A 21,482-nucleotide genomic window follows, 5' to 3' on the forward strand; every position below is an offset into this window, starting at 1 on the left:
AATAAGAAATTCCAATGAACAGTGAGTAACCATCACAACTTCCAAGAGATTCCTCCGTTCTTCAAATCCTAAAAGCTCAAACAAACACTAGTCAGCAGCGCGATTTGCCAAAGTGGCTCCAGCAGTGTTGATAAAGAGTGAGTAAAATCCTGAACGTCATACAACCATCTCAGTACTGCAACACTCACAAATGTGAGGTGGTGAATCAACACATTACCAGGTTTCCATATCAGTTTCAGAAGATGGCAATTAATCTTTCGGTTTCCTCCTTGCCATGCTCTCCTCTCACACTCCAGCTGTAATACAGTACTTCAAAATGAGGTCTTAGGTTTCACATGGCACAATATCAGAAATCAACATGCAGTCACAGCGCTCTCAATGTCACAGCAGGGGAAAAAGCAAAGCGAGTAAGGGTTTGGTGCACGGGAAGACAAGCCTGAGGTGTGCACATTTCCAAAAGGTTAATGCATGTCACTAATCTGTGGCAGGATTAGAACGAGCAGGAAACACGACTAGAAACAGAAAGTAGTGTGATACAATGTGGTGAAAATGAAACGTGAATGCTCTGATATAAAAGATGTTTTAATGATTCACATACTTTCAACAGTTTTCTGTGAATTAAAACTAACTAAAGTGGCTTTAACCAGGGGTGACTTTAAAAATGTTTGAATAGGATGGATCAGGAATGGAGCACAGTTTTAAAATGAGTGAGAGTGTCTTTAACAGTCCCCACAGTTATTTTCTATTTCTGCAGTTATTTTGCATCTATTGGTGGTCAATATATCTTCTTTGGATAATGATGATGACAGACTTTATCAATCCATTTGGGGAAACTGTTGTTTGCTGCAGATGAGGGCGCTACTGTGGGGTTTCGGGGTCTAATCCACAGACACCTCGACCTATAGGAAGGACGAACCAGGAATCTAACTGCTGTCATGATTTCTGTCCTCAGCTCTTGATTGTCATCACGTCACAAGTGGAGTCAGTGTGGAGTCTTATTGCATCTGTTTTATCCATACATTGATCACCAATGCCTTTAAATGTTCAAAATGCCATTTAAAGGATGCTTACGGTAATAAATGCCAACAAGCTTCAGTTACTGAATATACTGAAATACTGATAATGAAACCTTGAGACTGAACAACTGATTAGATAACATTAACAGCTGAAATTACACAGATGACAGATTTGCGGGAATGAGAGTTCAGAGATACACGAAGGTCCGAATCACACTTAATCTGTGATGCATTTGTGTTGACACAACTGTGCAAACACCAGAGTGCACTCAAAAACAGATTGAAATGAATTTGGTTATTGATTTTTTACAAAGTTTGGCTGCTCTGATCTGCTCACAGGCAGCAAAACTTGTTTGTCCTTGAATTCAAACACGTGTAACACACGTAACATTATCTGCAACGCAGCTCACAAACGAATCTCATTCAGAACAGATAAACTTTAAATTAAAGCTTTAAATTCATTAAGTGCAATTCCTGAAGTTAAGTTGGTTTCAGTCAAACTGCTTTAAACATTTTTTCTGACACTTGCTGATGTTGCCAAGTATAAAACACCATTTCATTTTCATTCCACTCAGGCTGAGGGAGACACACAATGTAGCTGCTGGGATTTTGTGATTGATTGGTACCGATATCAACAACATGCAGTTTGGCACAGACTTAACATTTCACATGTACCATCCAAAACAACCCATACACAAATCTTCTTGCGCAACATTATCATTGCGTCCCTGTACATTTCAAGTGTGATGTTACTACTGAGCTCAATGGGCAGAATGCAAATCCACCACTTGGAAATAGTCCTGGATGGAAGCAGCCGTTTGTTTCTCCAGTACAAAAATGAAGGATGTTCTGGGTTTACAAGAAAGTTAATGGTAACGACTAACTGGTTGGTTTGGAAGATGCTAATATAGTTAATGTCCAAATATTTTTTTGCATAACTATTTTTCACCACTGTATTTTCAAATAAACCAACAATTGTTCAGTGTTAACATAACAAAATTCAAATGAAAAAAAAAAAGCCAAGTATTTGCAAACACACACAAAATAAAACAACAATGGTCAGAAGTGATATTTTAAAGAACAAAGAATTTAAAGATAAGAAAAACGTACTTAATCTGAAGCCAGTATCACCACTGTTTGCTGCTGCTGTTAGCTAACCAGTGACAAAACCCTCTTTGACTCTGCATTATTCAGTGTTTGGTTTTCATCCAAAAATCTCTCTGAGAGCATTTAATGACCTGGCAGGCATGAGGAGACTTGGCTGCGTCTGAATCACTGCACTAATAAACGGATAACATGACCTTGTCAACAAACTAATACTTGCCAACTACATTCAGTCTGGCTGCTAATGTTAAAACCAGAGGCTAAAAAGAAGAATGGAGGAAGACAATATTTTTTTCAATCAGGTAGCAGAAATATGCTTTAAATATTTTTCAAAAACCAAAAAACATCAAAATTAGACGCTAAGAAAGGACATCGTTTAATGGTTTAAATAACTAACATGATTTCATTAGGAATTTTGTTCTTTATATTGCGTTTTTGATTTTCACTCTCCTAATTGAGCAGCTAATACTAGAGTTGTGTTATTGCATTAACGAATGAATCCTGTTTTGGATTGTGTAATGTGCAAAACCTTTGTTTTATTGATGACTACAACCAGAACAAAAAGGAAAATGAAACCCCTTAATGCTTCTTAACTGTAACCTTTTCGAAAACCATTAGTGATTCATGGAGTATGTAGATCTTAGTGAGTGGAGAGAACGTCAGGTGCCTGGTGGCTCTACTGATAGAAACACACGGGCGTTTCTGTACAAGGGAACATTAGTATCAACCAATGATGGTTGGTGTTGTATGGTTTTACTATCAATAGGTCAGGAAAACTGAAAGATACAGAGTGTTAAATCTGTGTGGGCAGCTTTAGTTTAGTTACACTGCTCAAAAAAAACAAAACAAAAAAACACCACACTTAATCACAGTATAACGCCAAGTCACCTAAACTTCAGGGATATCACTCTGTCCATTTAGGAAGCATGAGTGATTGTGAGTCAGCTTCATCTGGTTTAGTGTAAATGAAAGTGACAGGTAAAAGCAGGACAACCCCCAAAACAGAATGCTTTTGCATGTGGTGACAGAGAAATGCTCCCTTCATATCCTTCCTGAGTGGTTCTTCTCAAGTTTTGTGTTTTGCTAGTGTCCTTGTCACTACTGGTAGCATGAGGCAGCATCTGCAGCCCAGTCAGGTTTCACAGGTAGTCCAGTTACTCCAAAATGGTACATCTATATGTGCAATGTGAGAAGGTTTGCTGCGTCTCCCAGCACAGTCTCAAGAGCATGGAGGAGTTACCACGACACTGGCCGTTACACCAGGAGCCCACAGTCAACAACCCAGGAGCACTGCGAGAACCCTAGACAATTACCTCCAGCAGGTTAGTGGTGTGCATGTTTCTGCAACTATCAGAAACAGAACCAGTGAGGGTGACATGAGTGCTCTAGTACGACCTCAGAGACACCGTGGTGAAAACCGCAGCCTGTAACAACACCAAGAGCGACCGGTTTGGTGGTGGATTAGTCAGTCTGATGAGGCATGTCCTTGTGGGGCAGCACAGACCTCCATATCACAGCCAGCATGAAATCCTCCCAGCAATGGTCAGGCCTTACACTGGTGCAGTGGACCCGGGGTTCCTCCTCATGTGGCCAGAGTCTGTAGGTGGTTCCTGGTTGATGATGCATTGATGCCCTCACCAAACCCCGACTGAAATCCAATTGAGCACTTATGGAGCATTTTGAATCTGTGCCACCAAGTACCAACACAGTCTAGGAGCTCACCGATGCCCTGATCCAGGTCTGGGAGGAGATTCCACAGAACATTTTCGGATTCATCTAGAGCATGAACTGATGATGACTTGGAGGAGCCTGTGATTTCAGTTTTTCACTTTGATTTTCATTGTGATTTTGAAGAATGTGTTAAGTGTTTCCTTAATTTTTTTTGAGCAGTGTATTCACAGGTCATGCTGGCTAGTTTCCTCACTCATAATTTACATCAAACACTCCTTATGCAATTTTCCAGGATTAGACAGATCTATAATATTTTCATATATGTGTAGAGAACTAGTGGAAATGCAAGTAATGTGTTTTTATTTTATGTTCTATTCCATGCTTGGTGATATTACAGATTGCCTGATTACATATTTGCTCATAACGGGAGATATTATAATTATAACTTTACTTAAACATGACACGTAAATCAAAGTGGACATTAATGCAGTATTGAGTCGTATCTGAACATTTCAATGGATTTTCACTGCTGAAGACCACAACAAATATTTTATGGAATATTAAACCTTTTCAAATGGGGTTTTAGTTGTAGAAATCAGCAAAATGCAGCATGTCATGACGTGATGAACTCATAAACTACAGTATGAGGCTTGAAGACTTAGTAGAAAAGGGGGTTAGTAGAAAACAAGTGCATTCATATATTGATTGGCAGCCGTGCGCTCCAACTCTGGACTTCGTCTTCTAATTGTTAGGAAAGAGTCAGGGAATCACTGCTCTGCTGTCATGCAGTTCAATGACTCTGGGTCACAGCATCATTTGACAACACTTCTCTATATGTTAGAGAACATTTCAACTGCAACATACTGGTATAAAGTAGCTCTACATCAATATGACAATTATTGCTCAAATTAACAGGACACAATTCATTTCTGTGGCTGAAAACATACAGTCAACTCTCCTACCTAAAGTCCAATGGCACAGTAGTTTAGGAAGATTTTGTCTTAAAATGTTGGCTGTAAATGCTTTGGCCCAGTTTGTTCCCACACAATATGTGTTGTCATGAGTCTGTTGCATACTGGCTCCCAACATGACAGGAGTGATCATTTTTCCCTGCCTGAAGTCTTCAGAGATAGAGGAAAAAAAAACATTAGGGAAAATTTTATGGACCAACTAGACCCATGTACTAAAACAACCCTTGATGAGCAGAGCTGATTTCTCAGCAAACACATAATCTCTGTACAATAAAAAGACATTATAAGAAGCTAAAAAGGTAAACTGTACAAGGCACATTTGATTTTTCCACAGGCATCATTTTGCAGTGAGGCATATTTAGGTGACATGACCGCCTCAGCGCTAGAAAGGAGTGAAAAATCCAGATTCTTTGGTCGTATTGCAAAGGTTCAGAGGCCATGAGCGAAAAATTCAAGTGCAAAAACAAAAATCCAGGCATTTTAGAGTTCCGTGCTACGTCTGCTGGGTTTTTCAAAGGCTAAACGTGAGAGTGGCCCTCGCTGTTCGTACTGCCTTGCGAGTAGATTATCCGTCCAATCACAAAGAGCAGGAGGCCCACGCAGAGCAGGACAGTGGGGTCCTGGTGGATATGTGGTAATCGGATTGGTTGGATCCCCACCCATCTATGTCTGCCTGCCACCTCCTGCAAAAGAAGAAGAGAGAGAACACGCCACTATAGTGAGAGAAATACACGATATTGTAGCACAAAACAAAGAAATCTGCAGAGGTAGATAAGTAAATCACCTTTATTTATGATTTCTAGGTTAAGTTGGTTGAAACTTTGACAGATTAAAAGGCACAGTAACTGGACGCTGAATGAACTGGAACCAGTGTCTGTATGTGTGGACAGCAGGAAACTAATGATGTGATAATACCGATGATACAGGAAGTTTCATTTGTCTAAACTCAACTATTATCTTTTATTTCATTTAATGCAAAACAATAAACAAACAACAACAAGAGAACAATAGTTTTTTATACAATTATAAACAAGTTATTGTTAAAAGAATCATTTGCATAATTACTTCTCATTTCACAAAATGTGCGTGTTGTGATATATATCAAATGACATAGATACACACCCTGGTGCTACAGAAGGATCCCTTGATGATTAAAAATCAAAGGGACTCACATACATACTGTATGTTTACATTCACAGGAAGCAGGTAAGTACAGTTCTCTACATCCTGCCACTACTCTCTTTATTCCGTTTCCAACACTTGTTGAGAGCATGCGTCATAAGTGTGTTTACTGTATATGTATATGTGCAATTTGACTGTCTCACACATCACATTTAGAGCTCATAAAAATTTGTTTTAACTGTGGTTGTGTCCTTTGACTTCAACACTAAAAAAGTGAAACATTTGTTCGGAACACTTCTGTTCAGAACATTTTGTTATCAACACACATGCTCTGTTGCAGGTTACTCTACCTAATAAGCTATGGAAATGAATCTGATTGTTCTTTTGTTTATCTTCAAGATATGGTTCAAAAACTGGTCAATTGGAAAGATACAGTACACAGTGATCACAAACAGCATATGTCAATTTATACTCTGCAACATATCTGGTGTAGACAGGAAGTCAAAAGACAAGACATCACAATGAGAGCACTTCCCTTTTGCTGAAACACCTCAGGTCAACAGATTTGTCCTTCTGCAGCTATAGGATGTTGCAACGTATGTTGCAACCGCTTTCATCTATTGATAATTCTCCATGGACACTACATTGACCTCAATCAGCTGTTCTAGAAAGCTGAAGCAATGCAAGCAGAGTCTGGTTATAATACACAAAGAAACCTGGCATTTCTTCTATTAAACATTTAACTAGCACTAAGGAGAGCTGAATTAAGTAACATCACCTGCTGTATTCTTGGTTAAAACCATATTAGTTACACCTCAGTTGGATTTCCTGTCTCTCGCCATTTCCAACACCTCTCTGCAGTCATTCAAACACACTTTGCGTGGTGTTGACTGAAACAGGTGTTTCTGTTCTATCACTGCAGTCGACAGCCGTGCGTCATGGCATCATTCCAGCACTCCAGCACCAGCGATTTCACTTCTCGCTGATAAGAGATCTGCACAGTCGGCTGAAGAGAAAGGAAATTTCCCCTGGGCGGATGCGCACCAAAAATCTTGGCACAGTACAGAAGACTCCAGAAACAACAAGGTTTCTGTTATTGAGGATAGATCCAAAGTTGGGTGGGGACCTTTACAATGAATGACTTGAAAAGTATCTAGTAACTTTGTTTACACCAATATTAGTAGAGGAAACACTTGTCAAACATATTTCCCCATTATCTCCTGTTTAAACTTACGTTAGAAATAAAACATAGGATTCACTGAGGACTTCTAGCAGCGCCGAGCAGCTGACAGTAGAAAGCTGTGGTTGCATTATGCAGTGCTCAGGTGTGAAATCTGTGTGAATGTGAAGCACAGTTGTGCTTTAAAAAACATCCTTGTTACAATTACGCAAATAAATAAACTTCAAAAAGAATTTTTACAAGAGTTTGCAAAAATAACTTTTACAAGAGGAATCAGTTTTTCCGCCTGTTTTGGCACGAAGCCCTTCAAATACAGCCCGGCCGGATGGACTGTACAATACCTTCCAGACATCAGCTGGCGGAGAATAAGAGTTTTTGCCTCGGGGTGAGACTGTACTCTGAAAAACAGGATCTTTATGGACAAGAGCGAGAGAGAAATATCAAAGCTGTGTGGTTTGATTCGAAAAACGAGCCAAAAACCACAGAAACCTCTAATGCCAGAGGAGGAAACAGGTGAGGGGAAGACTAGTTAACCCTGTGATGAATCACAGTCTGCATCTAATTTTGCCTCTGACTCTGATCAAGTCAACAAAGAGGTCAAAGATCAACTAAAATCTGCCAGAATAATAGTTTGAACAAGCATATCTTGCACAGAAGCCTAACAAACCTTAAAATGCTTGAATGATTTGAGCTGCCTCACACATACAAGCCCTTGTTATTCAGATGCCTTCCTCCAACATTAGTGATTTTCAATGAAACCTCCAAAAAATCATCCTGGCACCGCCCACCACGAGTCAACACTCAGATGCAGAACAGCTTTTCCTCTGTTTATTTTAAGTTCTTTCACATTGGGTAGCAAACCAACTCTTTGAGTCACTTCCTGTTGGAATCGACATGCACTTGATGCTTTGCATTGGAAATCTGAATAATGTTGAGCCTTCCTCAACTTTCCTGTTGTGCAGCTGGGCTCTTCTCGTGCTGTGCGGAGGCACACAGCTATAAAGCCTTGTGGATCTATACGTGTGAACACCCTGTGCAAAGAATTTCACAGAGTGGCGAGGATTGTAGGACTGTAGACGTTTCATCTTGTTTTAGTTTTGGTTGAAGGTTTAAAATAAGTCCAACATGAAAGAAAGAAGAAAACATTTCCACAAGACACGTCTGGAAAAACGCTTGACCAGACATGATACCTTTTTCCTAGTTTCATGGGATTTTACCCCAGTATTCAACACCTTATCAACTTTCTGATGTTTTATGTCAACAGTTGAGGAGACATCAGTGCAGAAGACAGTTAGGCACTTCTCTGCTGCTGAAATCAAATTTCAATTTCCTCTACGTCATCAGGAGCTGTGTTTGACAGTGCAAAGAACAGCAAACTCTACAACCACAGATTTGGTTTCATCTGCACAACTTGAACTTCTGCCATTATAATAAATCACACCCATTATTTAAGCGTCTTCTCTAATTTGTCAGCACACTTTCCAAAGTTTATTGTTTGGAATCACAGATTAGAGCCTAACCTTAAGTAGGAGGTTGCAGAAAATCTACTAAGAAGCACCTTCTGTAAAAGCAATTTCCCCTCAGGTTACACCAATTCTGGCCTTTAGACATGTAATTATACTTCTCTGCTGTGAAAACATTGAGATTATTGTTGCTAATGTTAATTTGCTTAAAGCAGCATTTATCATATTGCACATTAGAGACTTGTCTGTCCTCAAAGCAGTTTTGGAAGACAGACACAAGGTTTGTGGTTTATATGTGAGAGTTTCTTACTCTTTCCTCACGTCACAAACCACTGTAATGATCTGTCAAACTGGTCTGCAGTTTGCAATGGAAAAGAAAAGGACCACACTGGCAGATTTCTAAGTCTCAAAATATAAAAGCAAACTAACTGAAAGCTTGTTATATTAATACACATTTGATTTGTTGGTCCATATATGTCTTGAAACTAGACTGATATAATGGGGGATAGTTGGCTGCTTTTTAAAACGACAGTTGTCATGTGCATGCATATATCTGTTTTAATTTCAGTTTAACCAGATGTTATGACAGCTAATGAAACTGGCAATAACAATATAACAGGAGGATGTGCTGTACTAGGGAGGAGATAATGTATGTTGTACAAACACACTCACATCTGACCACATCTGTAAGCAATGTGTCTCAAACCACCTCTGGATCAGATTGTGAGTGATGATATCAATATTCTTTATTTAGTTCCTCATGGGTGCATTCACACCTGGACTCACTTACAGTAATAATGATCAAACATCTGTCTGATAATAGGAGGTGTATGGTCTGAGTTTCTTTAACTGGCTTTAAGGGTTGGAAGGAATAGTCAAGACTTCTAATAGACTTCTACAATTCCTTCTCAGTGTTGTATGCATAAAGGTAGAGACAGAGGAATATTAGCTTAGCTTATGATAAAGGCCGGCTCTCTCCAAAGATAAAAAACAAAACAAAACAAAAACAAACAACTTATCAGCACCTCCAAAACTCACATGCTGTACCTTGTATGTTTAACTCAAACACATAAAAATATGCTAGAGATTACAGTAAATCAATTATTCTGGGAATTCAAATAACTACTATGATTAAGCACACCATATTGGTGATAGAGCTTGTTTGTTAGTTGGACGATTGGTCGTATTTCACGGTCAGAATGAGAGGTATTATTTCCACAGCAATCAGAAGCAGATGTAGTTCACAGCAGACAAACTGCAGGCTGAGAGTCTGACGTAAAGCCAAAACCAGTTTCACCAAACACTCTGGATACCTCAGGATAACAGAAAAGGAAATACACACATGTGCACACACAGACACACACTGGTAATTCTTTAATAGTTTCCCCATTTGAACTCTTAAATCAGATCTTCTGAGAACAGAAAACCTGCTGCCACAAATCATTTTCCTGCTGTCACTGCAACTCTGCAGGTTTCTACCAAGAAGTTCATGTGCAGTACATGCATTTGCAGATGCAAATCATGCTGTCGGTCTGATGAAATGGGAGAAAACTGATGAAAAAATTGGCCAGCCGGTCTTCTTATTAGACAATCCATTAAGCAGAATATCATTTATAAATTAGTCGATTCATTAGGTCAATATGTGATCACAAATCAAATAAGATACATCTCATTATCTTCAGCTTTCCTTTGAGGATAACGCTGACACTGATTACATGTTTTATCCTACTAGCTTTGTTTAAAGACATTCCCAGTGTCCCACTTTTTTTTGTTTTTACAATTTAATCAAATCCCCACATATCTGGCATCCATTAATTTCCATTCATTTGAGTTAGAACTAGATTTATTGACTGGGTTCTAAATCCATCACCGTGAACAATGTCTTGCTTGTATTTCACATTGGTTATATTATTGTTGCATTTTAATGTAGCTGAAAGTGCAAACCAGGTCTTCTAGGGTGCCGAGTTCAAATGTTGCAATCATGCGCTACACTAGTAAATCATTTTGAAAAGGCAGAAGACAAATGACACATGAATGAGCGGATGATTTGTACATCGAGCTACTGTATGTTCAATGTCAAGGATGCGTGAAGACAAACAGACCACACGCTCGTTGTGAGGAAGCACCTTTATCAAGGTATCTGCAAGTTCATTTCCATTGAAATTAATAGAAAACAATGGCTACCAAGAAATGAAAATGTTCCAGACTGTGTATTTAACAGCTTGGGGTTCATCTCGGACAACCTGAAAGACTGATGAACATATTCAGACAAAATGCAGAGGATTTCAATATTCCTGCTCTTCTTGTCTCTTTCTTTTCACAGTGGAAACATTGAGTCAGCCTGTTCCAAAAAGCTCATGTGATTTTGTTTGGCAACCACAACTTACTATGCTGCCTCTTAAAAATAGCTCTCTAAACAAGGCTACACTTGCAGGCACACATCAAACTAGTACACACACACACACACAATGCAAACACCAGCTTTGTTATATGATCTCAACACATCGTACTCTTACAGTCTCTCTGTTTTAAAGTGTCACTATGCATACCTCCTCAGAGATGTAGAACTGAAACCGTTTTTAAAAAATCTGATATTAAAGAAACTAATACCAGCAATACCTGTTTGGTATTTTGACTTGTAAAGTGACTGAAATTAAGACTTTCAAAACAGTTAGCTGACTCATTTTTTCTTTAATGAATCAACACATTGTTTCAGTTCATAAAACAACAGAAACCAAGTGTGTACTTTGAGATAACATCTTCCCCCGTCGGAGGCAAAGTTATTCTTCATCCACATCATTAATGCCGTTAACGTTTAAAGGTGCCTGAACAATCCACAATCCACAAAACAGTAGTTCAGCAAACAGGCAAATACTACAATAAATCAGTGTGTTTGTCACTGTATGCCCATGTCACAGATGGAAACAGCTATGCTCTTAACTATGGTTAAAGAGGAGTAAAAAAAATGTTTTTCTCCCGCTCTTTGTCTTCCATGCACACTCGAGCACACACAAACAAAAACACAAGTGGCGAGCCAGCGACACCCAGTTGATCCACAATGCGCCTCACATTTATTTCTGTCTTCAAGACAAAGGGTTTTACCTCTTACTGCGAGATGACAGAGTGTGTGTTGGAGTTCAAGTTTGAGTGTATGTGTGCGCTTAATTGTGTACGTTTGTGTGCGTGTGTGGTGTGACAGTCTAGTGTCCGTGACAGTGTAGACTCATTATGGCCCAGTCCTGTGGTTAAAGAACTCTCAGGGAGCAAAGCACAAGGTCTAATTATCCTGCCAAAACACACACACACACACACACACACACACACACACACACACACACACACACACACACACACACACACACACGATACTGAGCATGTTAGAGATGTTTGAAAACAAACACGCACACATAATCACGCACATATTGTGTAAATGTTTAACTGAAAGAGAGGGGGGAGGGACAGAGAGAGGCTGGATTAAATGAGGACAAATGGGAGAGAGCCAGTGAGAGGCAGAGAAGGACTACTGGAAAACAAATAATTCCTTATCACCATATTGTTGCTTAAAGACTGCTGTACACACTTTGCTGATAAATAATTCATCAACTCAACACGGGTTGTGTGTGAAAGTACTTTTAAGAAGAGCTTTGCTGATTTCTCCGTCCCTAAAATGAACTGAACCGAGAGAAACCACCTGTGTGTTTGTGTGCGAGTGTAACCTCAGATGATGTGAGTCATTTTACAGCCTGAAGTGATGCGGCTCAGCCTCTTTGCCGACGCCCTCAGGCAATGAAGCTGAACAAAGTTCTACTGTCAACAATGGCAACACAATAACAGCTCAGAACTGTAATAAGTAATAAGTGTCACCTAATAAGAGTGAGATATTGTAGGATTGTGCTGAAATGAAACCCTATGTTTCTCAGTCACAAACCAAATAATAAGAAATTCATATTTGTCACTCATTGGTTGCAACTGAAAGTTCAGGGATGACCAAAGTTATTAACATTCATCTGAGTGGAGCGTTCATGTCTGAACCTAATTTCAAGGCCATCCATCCAACAGTTATTAACACATTTCACTCAAAACCACAAATGTCAGTCTCATGGTGGTGCTGCAGGAAAAGCCAGGGGATCACTGAAGTAATCCGTGAAATACAATAATGAAAACGCTTTTTCTGTTCTAACCTTTTCACCACTAACTGCTTACAACTGTTTCAGCTGTGTCATACACATGCTGCGACAAGTCTCTGCAACAAGATGTTTCTTTGTTTTAAGAGGTAGCAGGACAGCAGAGTAGGTTGGGAATCAGTGCTCCATGTTCCAGACACAGGTGTTGAGGCAAAAATCAACACCAGGTGACTGAATCACCCCAAATTCACCCCTGTCCTTCCAGTTGGGGTGGAGCCAGATATGATGAACGATGATTCACCTATCCTGCCTGGCCTGTTTGGTGTACATATGACATTCATGGCATTGTTGAGAACTTCTGGTAATGTCGTTTAGTAGTGGAGAAGGGAAGTGTGTACAGCCAGCAGCAGGAATGATAGTGAGGAAAGCTGGTATTGTCCTGACTTGTATATGAAAACCTTTTTTTTTTTTTTTTTTAATGTGCTACTTTTTTAGCCTGACCCACTCCCACTTTGAGCTGAGGGAGAAATCAGATAACACCAGTCATGTTAGCTGCTTCCCTTGACCTTCCAGTGAGACAGTGAAATGTGGGAACATTCACCCTTTCCCACGTCAGCACCAGTGTACTAGCAGGAATGGCCTGTAGACTGGTAGATAAAGACATGACCCCTCCCATCACTTAAGACAAGAGTTTCAATGATGCTCAAAATGATTTGTGATGATTAAGTATGTAAAACAAAGTTGAAGATGTTTTAAGTAACTATATCTATGATGTCATCTCACGTGTCCAAAAGATCACCAACACCCGGTAAGTGAACAGGGAACAAGCCTCCACGTTCCCCTTTCTGAGCGCTCTCATTGTTCTACGCAGTGAACTCTTTCTGTCTTTCCTAGAAATGTGATGAGGTGTTGAGTCACAGTTGAGTCAGCCTCCACTCACCACGTTCTCACATATTTTTCCAGACCCTCACTGTACATCAGCAGCTTGAATCATAGCTGTGGGGTCCAACCTAGCCCTGCCTTGCATGACTCCAGGCCCGTACTGCATTCAAGGCAGAAAAATCAGAAACCAGATGCCAAAAGCCACGAGGAGTTAAGTTAGGACTCCTGTTTGCTGCTCTTTAGATACCACCGAGTTAAATGCAGTGGGAGAAGTGCTATATAATATGTGATACATTAAACTATAAAAAGCTCCTTACAGGGATGTTGCTGCACTATTTTGCTTTTTCTTTTCCAACTCATTTTTAAATTAATTTCTTTTGTGAGATTAAAGTGAAGTCGTATCAACACTAAATTTATCCCCATTTCCTCTCACACCTCCCAAAGCATCAGTCAGCTCTTTGATAGAGCAGTAAATAGAGCTGTGATGCAACATGCAGAAATGTTAGCAATGTTGAAATACAAGCCAAAAGGAAATGAACTCTTATTACAGCTACACAACTTTACAACACACTCAGTCTGACTGCCTGACAGGTAAACTGCACCATTCAGGATGAGGTCTAACAAACCTGTGGAGTACACCCACCCCCGGTCATCATTATGTCAGTCACCCAGGGAACTAAACTGTTGTTACTGAGGCTGAGGAAATAAGATCCACTTTTATAATGTGAGCAATGAGCTTCTCTGGCTCCCGCCAAAATTGAACATTTGACTTGAACCACTAAGTTTTTAGTTTGTTTGTTTATTTTTGAGGGCTTTGCTGATCTTCCCCCTCTGCACTTAATTAGTCCATAATGTATTTTGTGAAATCTGGATAGTCTGCAGCTTCAGGCTGTCGGCATGAATATTTGCTGATCAGAAGTCACGCAGTTTTTCTCACCCTAAGTGCAGTGGAAAGCCTCTGATCACCCAGAATGACATTTCTGGTCGTGGCCTCTTTGTTCTATTCTTTGCATTGCTGAGCTTATTCCTCATGTTTAAACAGCATCCTGCTACACGTTCACAGGATTCAACTGCTGCTCTTTTGACTTCATTTTAGTCTTGTTTTGATTTCTGTTCTAATAGAATTAAAAAATCATTTAAAAAATCTTAACTAAGAAAACGTACTTACCCCAACAGCAAGAAAAGAAACTACAAAATTAGGTCCCCTCTCCCACAGATAAACTTGCAATGTCTGTTATCACTGACCCTTACCAGGAGGTGGTTATTGAAGTCGTCTCCAATGCGTCGGAGCTCTCGTCCGACTTCCACTGCCTGCATATCCCCTGCTGCGTTTTGTTGCTGCGTGCTAGAGGAGCTGAGATCGCTTCCTGAAACAGAAGAGAAAACATGCAGATGTTGCTGAAGTGACCCGACTTTGTGTGCTGCATCTTTAGCTAAAGTTCAACAGATCTCTGCAAGACAAAATACACAAATGAAGTAATTGTACTTCAAAGATTCATAATTCATTTTAAGCATAACAAAATGTAATTAATTAAAACAATGATAAGCTATAGTATTATTCATTGCTATACATGTGAAATCATTGTGCAACAAAGGTTGTCTTGGGTAACAGAGCATGACCAGACCTTAAGTTCTGACTGTGGCTACTAACACCAGAAATCACTAAGCAGCCCAGCTCCTGTGATCGACTCATTCATCCTTTGATGATGAATCTTATGACATGTCATAAACATGTTTAATCAAAGCAGACACAAACCTTTACATGTGATTTATTTTCTTCTTCTAGAAATTCACCATGTGAAACCATGTGACACAGTGAAAAAACATATTAGTAAGATTTTGCGGAAAATTACACAACAAACAGAGTGTGAGTGAGAGGGTGGGTGGTTAACAAGTACCAGAGATGCTTTTTTTGTTGCAACCCAGTAGAGTTTGTTTGACGGAAACATAAGTCAGACTACTTATTCATGTAGTCTAATTTTGTTGTCACCTATAACCTATAGTTTAAAAGTTTAGGTAGGTGAGATGAGATTTTATCTATTTCCAAGCATCACAAGTCACTAGGTGTCATTTCTCAATATGAAATGTTTGTGCGTCAATGTCATCATAATGAAAATTTTGAGGAAAACCATTCAACCAGCTGACCAAGCGAGTGAACGTGTGTGTGTGTTGTGTTTTCGTGGTTTATCTGTTAGATTTTCAGTCTTAACTGCACTGCGACTATGAAAGGCTCTGACCTCTTACTGATCTCCAGTTATGACTCATGCACACTGACATGAAACCTAGACTTAATACTTCTCACATCCTCCAATATTGACAAGACCAATAGCGAAGTGTAAAGACGCTGAATTCCCATGAATCCATCTGAGTGCTGACTACACTGATAAGATCCACAAGGGCGTTTGTAATCTGCGACACGGGGAGGGCTGCAGTATAAAAATAACGACATCAAACACAATGTGCTAATTTAGATCAACACCAGGGATGGACCAAATACTCCTAATTTATCAGAATCTGCCTAGGGAACTCGTGCTGGGAAAGCACAAAGCTTTACACATAGAAGGACAAAAACAAAAACGTATCAAAGTTTACTGCTCCACACTTGCTGAAATGGAAGAAATCTGACTCAGTGTTATCTTCCTGCTGCCGGAGGAAGAAGTGTTGTGATAGGAGCTGTAATAACACTGTCATGGAGCGACGACTTCAAGATGATAAAGTGATCTTCCCTAAGTTTGGGCGCTCCGGCTCGGTGTCCAACACACAGACAAGCACACTTGATACGTCTGATGCTTTAGGGAAAACGTATAATATTTTTGCAACAGTATGTGTTTATCTCCTATCTGTCCTATCTGATGGATGTAGTGGACTGAACAAGAGGCAAAGAGTTTCTGTCTGTATCTGACAAAAGACCTGCAGGCCTATTTTGACTGCAACACACACACACACACATTAAGGTTTGTCTTGATTAGAGTAATGAATGACACATGCATGTGGTTCTGTTTGACTGTTATGGTGTCTGACTGCACTTACAAAAAGCGGAACCTTATGAAGTTTCACAGCTTCTGCAGATTATTTTTTTAAATTACAATTCACCCTGTTAGCTCTTTGTGTTTTTGTGCCAAATCTCAGTCTCATGGTGCAGTTTTGTTTGTTACCAAGCAACTTTAGCCGACAGTGTTAGAGCTAAAAGCAGGACTCTTTGCTTGTTCTTTTCTTTTTAAAGTTGTGTTTATACAAAAAGTACACTGGAGCACTATTTTAAAATCAGTGTTGCTGGAGGTGACACACTTGAGTGTCTTCTGTTTTAGCATCTAAATAAACACCAGAAATAAAAAAAGAGGATCACGGCTATGAGAAGTGGTGGCTGATAAAGTACAATTAACACCAATGGGTCACATGGACACACTGGTGGGTCATGTGAGGCTGAGCTCACAACAGTAGACACTCGTGTAATTTGAGACTAAGGTGTGTCATGAAACAGTGTTGAACTTGAACATAACATTTCATTCTCGACTGTGAGGAAGAGTGTATGTCATAAAAAAACCAGGCTTGCTTACACCTATTACATGTCCACTAAGACATGAGTTTACCAGACCTCTGCAGCCTCCAGCCTAAAGCTGTGGCAGTCGTAAAAGTTTCAATAGTTTTATGAGCGTTGACGGTGTGCGAAGGTTTTAAAAAGGTAGTAGATGTTGCTCAATGGGAAGCAGAGTAAGACTGCAATGGAACGAAGCCATGAAAATCAGCGGAGATTAGTTTGGCAGCACTGTGGAGTCATGATAGTGTATTTCAGATGTGCAGGTTAAAGCCCAAATTAGTTGGATTTCTCTCTGGGAGCCAGTGAAGGAGGAGTTAAGTGAGAAGAAATAAAAAACGTCCCTAAATGTTTTTGTTCATCTTTATTATTATTGTTAGCATTTAACGCCACCACCAGCCCAACACAACCCAACCCCCCCAAATCTTTGACAAAGGAAGCATCAGTTGGGTGATCAGTGTTGGGCTCATATCTGGTTTCATATTTTTTGCTGCACACCCACACAGCAGCAGCAGCAGAAGCTAAATTTCACAGTAAAAACTGCCAGAGCATCTTATATGGACCGATTCAGATCAGTAACTTTCACACACAACAGGGACTAGATCTGTTATTGGAGGGTGCTTTCTTAAAAGTGATTATCTATGACAGAAGTTAGGATGAGGAAAATTGTTATAGGCATGTTTTAGAGCATCACTAGGCTTCATTTACATAAAGCACTGAACGCAAAAACAAAGACCTGCCTTGAAAATAAAAACAAGTTGGTAAAAGCGTATTTTCCGGATATGCTGTTTATTGGTTCTTTGACAGAGTTGATTTTCAACCCATCATTTATCAGGCGACTTTGTAATGAGGATTTTCACCAGATCCACCTACGTGTGGTCAGTGCTGGTGGTTACTCTTCGCCTATGTACTAAGTGCCTGTGCTCACCGTGCTGCTGATGCGTCCTCAGGTCTGAGCCGTTCGCCTCGGCCAAGCGCTGCAGGGCGTGGTTCATCACCTGGCCGGTGGGGCTCGGAGTCTGCGTGGCTCTGTCAAACGTCACTGGCCTAGGTGAGAGCGGGGAGCTCGGCTGCGAGTCACTGTCGTAGGAGAAATATCCACTAGAGGAGCGCCGGGGGAGGCGGAATACTGACCTAAACACGCCTAGGCCGTCGGAAGACGAGCTACTTTTGGTTCTGCACCGGGACTGCGATTCAGGCTCTCCTCCTCCACTGGAGTCAGGGCGGCCAAACCTCCGCTCCCCGCCGTCGTTCGAACGGGAGGTTGGCGTTGAGACTCCAGCGGCACCGACGGGTGGTGGGTCTCCTCCGCTCTCCCCTGTGGCCGTTACAGCTGTCGAGCCATCGGAGCGGTTTGGTTGTCTGTTGGATGAACAGAGCGGCACCGTCAGCCTGGGCTAGCATCACTTTGCCCAAACAGCCTACAGCCTCAGGTCTCTGCTGCAGTTGGATAAGTGGCAGCGCACAGCTGCGCAAGGACAGGACCTCGTCACTTTTTACTCCTTTTGATTTAAATGTGATTAATTTCAGAAGGAATCGACGACGCGCAACGTCATGTGTAATAAAGCAGACGTCCCAACTCAACTGACCTATGTATAAGTTTGTCTTTTGTGACTCTCTAGCTTACTTCCCGCTGCAGCTGATACCCAGAAGCGATTGGAGTTGTGTGGTGAGGACTGGACTGGTTTATGTGCAGTGAATGTGTTCCTGTTCAGGCGGTAGCCCAGGTTTCCTGTCCAAACCGGTGCGTCTCCATTGTTTGACAGAAGTTGCTGATTGCAGCAGATCTTTGTTTAACTTGTGGGGAAAATAGTCACGCATGAAGGAAGCGGCTGGAGTAGCATCAACTGCGTCACATACAAACAATCTAAGAAAGATACGCCTGAGCAGACCAGAGACACTCTGGAAGTCACTTGGAGCAAGTCGACTGAAACAAGGTTTCATTTAATCGGTCACTTCTGCGCAAGGAAAGCTGACGATGACTTTAGTCGACGTAAAATGAAGCAGATATTAGGTTTGGAAAGCCACATTTAAAGTAGCCGAATGTTAAATTACTGATTCACACTAAAAGAAAAAATGTTACAACCTTTCCTTTATAGCTTTTGATCACACACAATCAAACTCAGACTCTGAGCACGACATTCTAATAAAAGGCACCCATCAAAATAATATTTTGTTGCTGCGCTTCCTGTTTGTCCAGACTAAATTTCAGCTTCCTCGGCGCACGGATTCCCAGCGGCAATGACCTACTTCTGAGGCGAAATTACCTCAAATATCACCCTCTGGATCTGAGCGCCGAGCCTCCATGCATCGACACACACACACACTTTTACGCACCTTTGATGTAAAAAGTCTTCCTTTTGCTTTTTACGCATTTTTACGCACGGAGAAAGAAGGACAAGAGTCGCACTTTAAGTGGACCCGACGACTGTCCTCCAGCCATATGAAAACACAGACGTTGCCTATGGGTTTCTATGCAGATCCGAGGGCTATGACGAGCGATATTAAGCATGTCAGGGGGCACGTAGAGAAATGGAACAAAAAGGTACCGGCGGCCACCTCCTCGCCGAAAAGGAAAACAAGGAAATTCGCTGCGTCCGCGCCAGAAACCTAGCGATGCCTTGTTCGCTAGTTTTGATCAGGTGTTGCGGTGCGAAATGTTGAGCGAGATCCGTCCAGCTGCACGTCTGCACTATCACTGTATTAACATGAAGAGGTAGGCTGTAGTTTCTGTGTCCGTGGGCGACACGAAAAACAAAAAGAAAAAAACCCCGACATTTCAGATTACACCATAAGGTTTCACTTTACTATAATAAAAGGTATTATTATAATTCTGCAGCAGTCACATGGACGGTGTAACCCTACTGGATTTATCTCTGGTAACTAACTAGTAACTTTCTTCCTCAAAACCCAGCGGTGCATGCGCGCCTCCCGCAGGAGAGTTTGCCTTACAACATACTTAATAAACACCATTAATAAAGTAGCGAAAAAAATGCAATAAAACTTGAATGATACGTATGTATGTGAGTGTACAACCCAGATAATCTGCAGGTGAACGATCCGAATGAGCCTTCAAGATGTCAGATCAACTCACTGCCACTAGTTGGTAACTTAACGCCAGATGAACTCTGACTTCGACAACACCAATGCCAAGTTTGTGATGTCTGAACCAAAATCAGTTCTTATGTTTGAAGCATCATGTCGTCGAATTAATCCTGGCATTGCTTTCAAAAGATGCAGAGTTCGTAATGCATGCCAAAAACGTCACAACCAGTTCAGCAAATAAATACACAAAAATATGTGTTTATATTTTCTGCATCCTTAAAGATAAAGCGAGGTGCACCTACATATGGAGCCTGCCATCTAAACCCAGCACGGCATGTATACCGGGCAACACGCCGCCGACTCACGTCTAATGAGGATAATAAAAGAAAGTGGAGCCGGTGCGCCGCGGTGCCAAATATACCGGCAAAGCCAGGGAATCACTAAAAAACGCACCCAGACTCCCCCAAACCTGTCATAATAGGAACAGCCATGAAAATAACGCACCGTGTTTGGTGTCAATTGGTCAGTTTTTACGCATGACAAAGACTCCTCAGAAAGATTAAAGTCAATTAAGACGAATTACAGTGTAAAAACTCAATAATATCCTGTATTAAACATCAACAAGTGCCGCAGTTTTCAGCGTGACAGCTGACACGCACGTTTTTGTCAAAAGTAATTGTTACAGAAACACACACCCCTGTCCCAACTCACCTAGGATCCATGTCATTGGCAAGACATTGCCAATAAGTAGTTTAAAAAAAAAAAAAAGTACCGACACAAGTCACAATAAGCTCCGCAGGTCACAAGATGTCCTACATCCAATCACAAGCGAAATACCCGGGTTCTCGAGGACAGTTCTCCGGAATCGGGGAATAATCCGCCTCGTCCGAGTGGACTGTATCACGGGAGGTAAACAAACTCCAGCCACAGCTTTTGTCTGCTAAGAGGCTTCGCTCCTCTCTGCCTGCCTGCCTCTCTCTCTGTCTCTCTGTTCTGTCTGTTTCAGAGGTGGTGCGCCTGCTTTTTGCATCACAGCTCCTCCTTCTATGGGTGGAGGAGGAGCTTCTCTTTTTCTTTTCCTCTATCTCCCCCTGTCTCCCACACGAACCTTCACACCAGTTATTATAATACTTACTCTTCACCCACGACTTGTTAAAACGTTATTCTTTCACCATATCAATACTTTGAATGCACAACTATCTATTTTTAAAACTAAACCTAACACCGTTAAAATAAACTCCACCATGACATGAAATCATACTTGTGTTGGCAGAGTTAACTTGTCTGTTAACCCCCTCCTTCCCTTGATGCACAGCTGGAGGAACCAGACAATGTATGTGATATTGAGACATTTAGAATATGCATGAAA

The 21,482-nt window shown here is 40.9% G+C and overlaps 1 protein-coding gene across 2 annotated transcripts; it reads right to left on the bottom strand.

Annotated features, from left to right (window-relative positions):
- Nucleotides 1–4,134: 4,134 nt before the first annotated feature.
- LOC113158349 lies at nucleotides 4,135–21,102 on the bottom strand. 2 transcript variants are annotated; one of them, XM_026354207.1, is made up of 4 exons: nucleotides 20,825–21,102; nucleotides 17,997–18,430; nucleotides 14,785–14,900; nucleotides 4,135–5,445 (listed from the first exon to the last, which is right to left on the bottom strand). In XM_026354207.1, exons 1-4 carry the CDS (start codon nucleotides 20,833–20,835, stop codon nucleotides 5,281–5,283), a joined length of 726 nt encoding a protein of 241 aa, XP_026209992.1. In that variant the 5' UTR covers nucleotides 20,836–21,102; the 3' UTR covers nucleotides 4,135–5,280. The 2 variants fall into 2 exon arrangements, with proteins under 2 accessions (XP_026209992.1, XP_026209991.1); XM_026354206.1 differs by lacking the exon at nucleotides 20,825–21,102 and adding an exon at nucleotides 19,406–19,957.
- Between the last annotated feature and the right edge of the window lie 380 nt (nucleotides 21,103–21,482).

Source organism: Anabas testudineus, chromosome 15, assembly GCF_900324465.2.
Source record: "Anabas testudineus chromosome 15, fAnaTes1.2, whole genome shotgun sequence".
Lineage (NCBI taxonomy): Eukaryota > Metazoa > Chordata > Actinopteri > Anabantiformes > Anabantidae > Anabas > Anabas testudineus.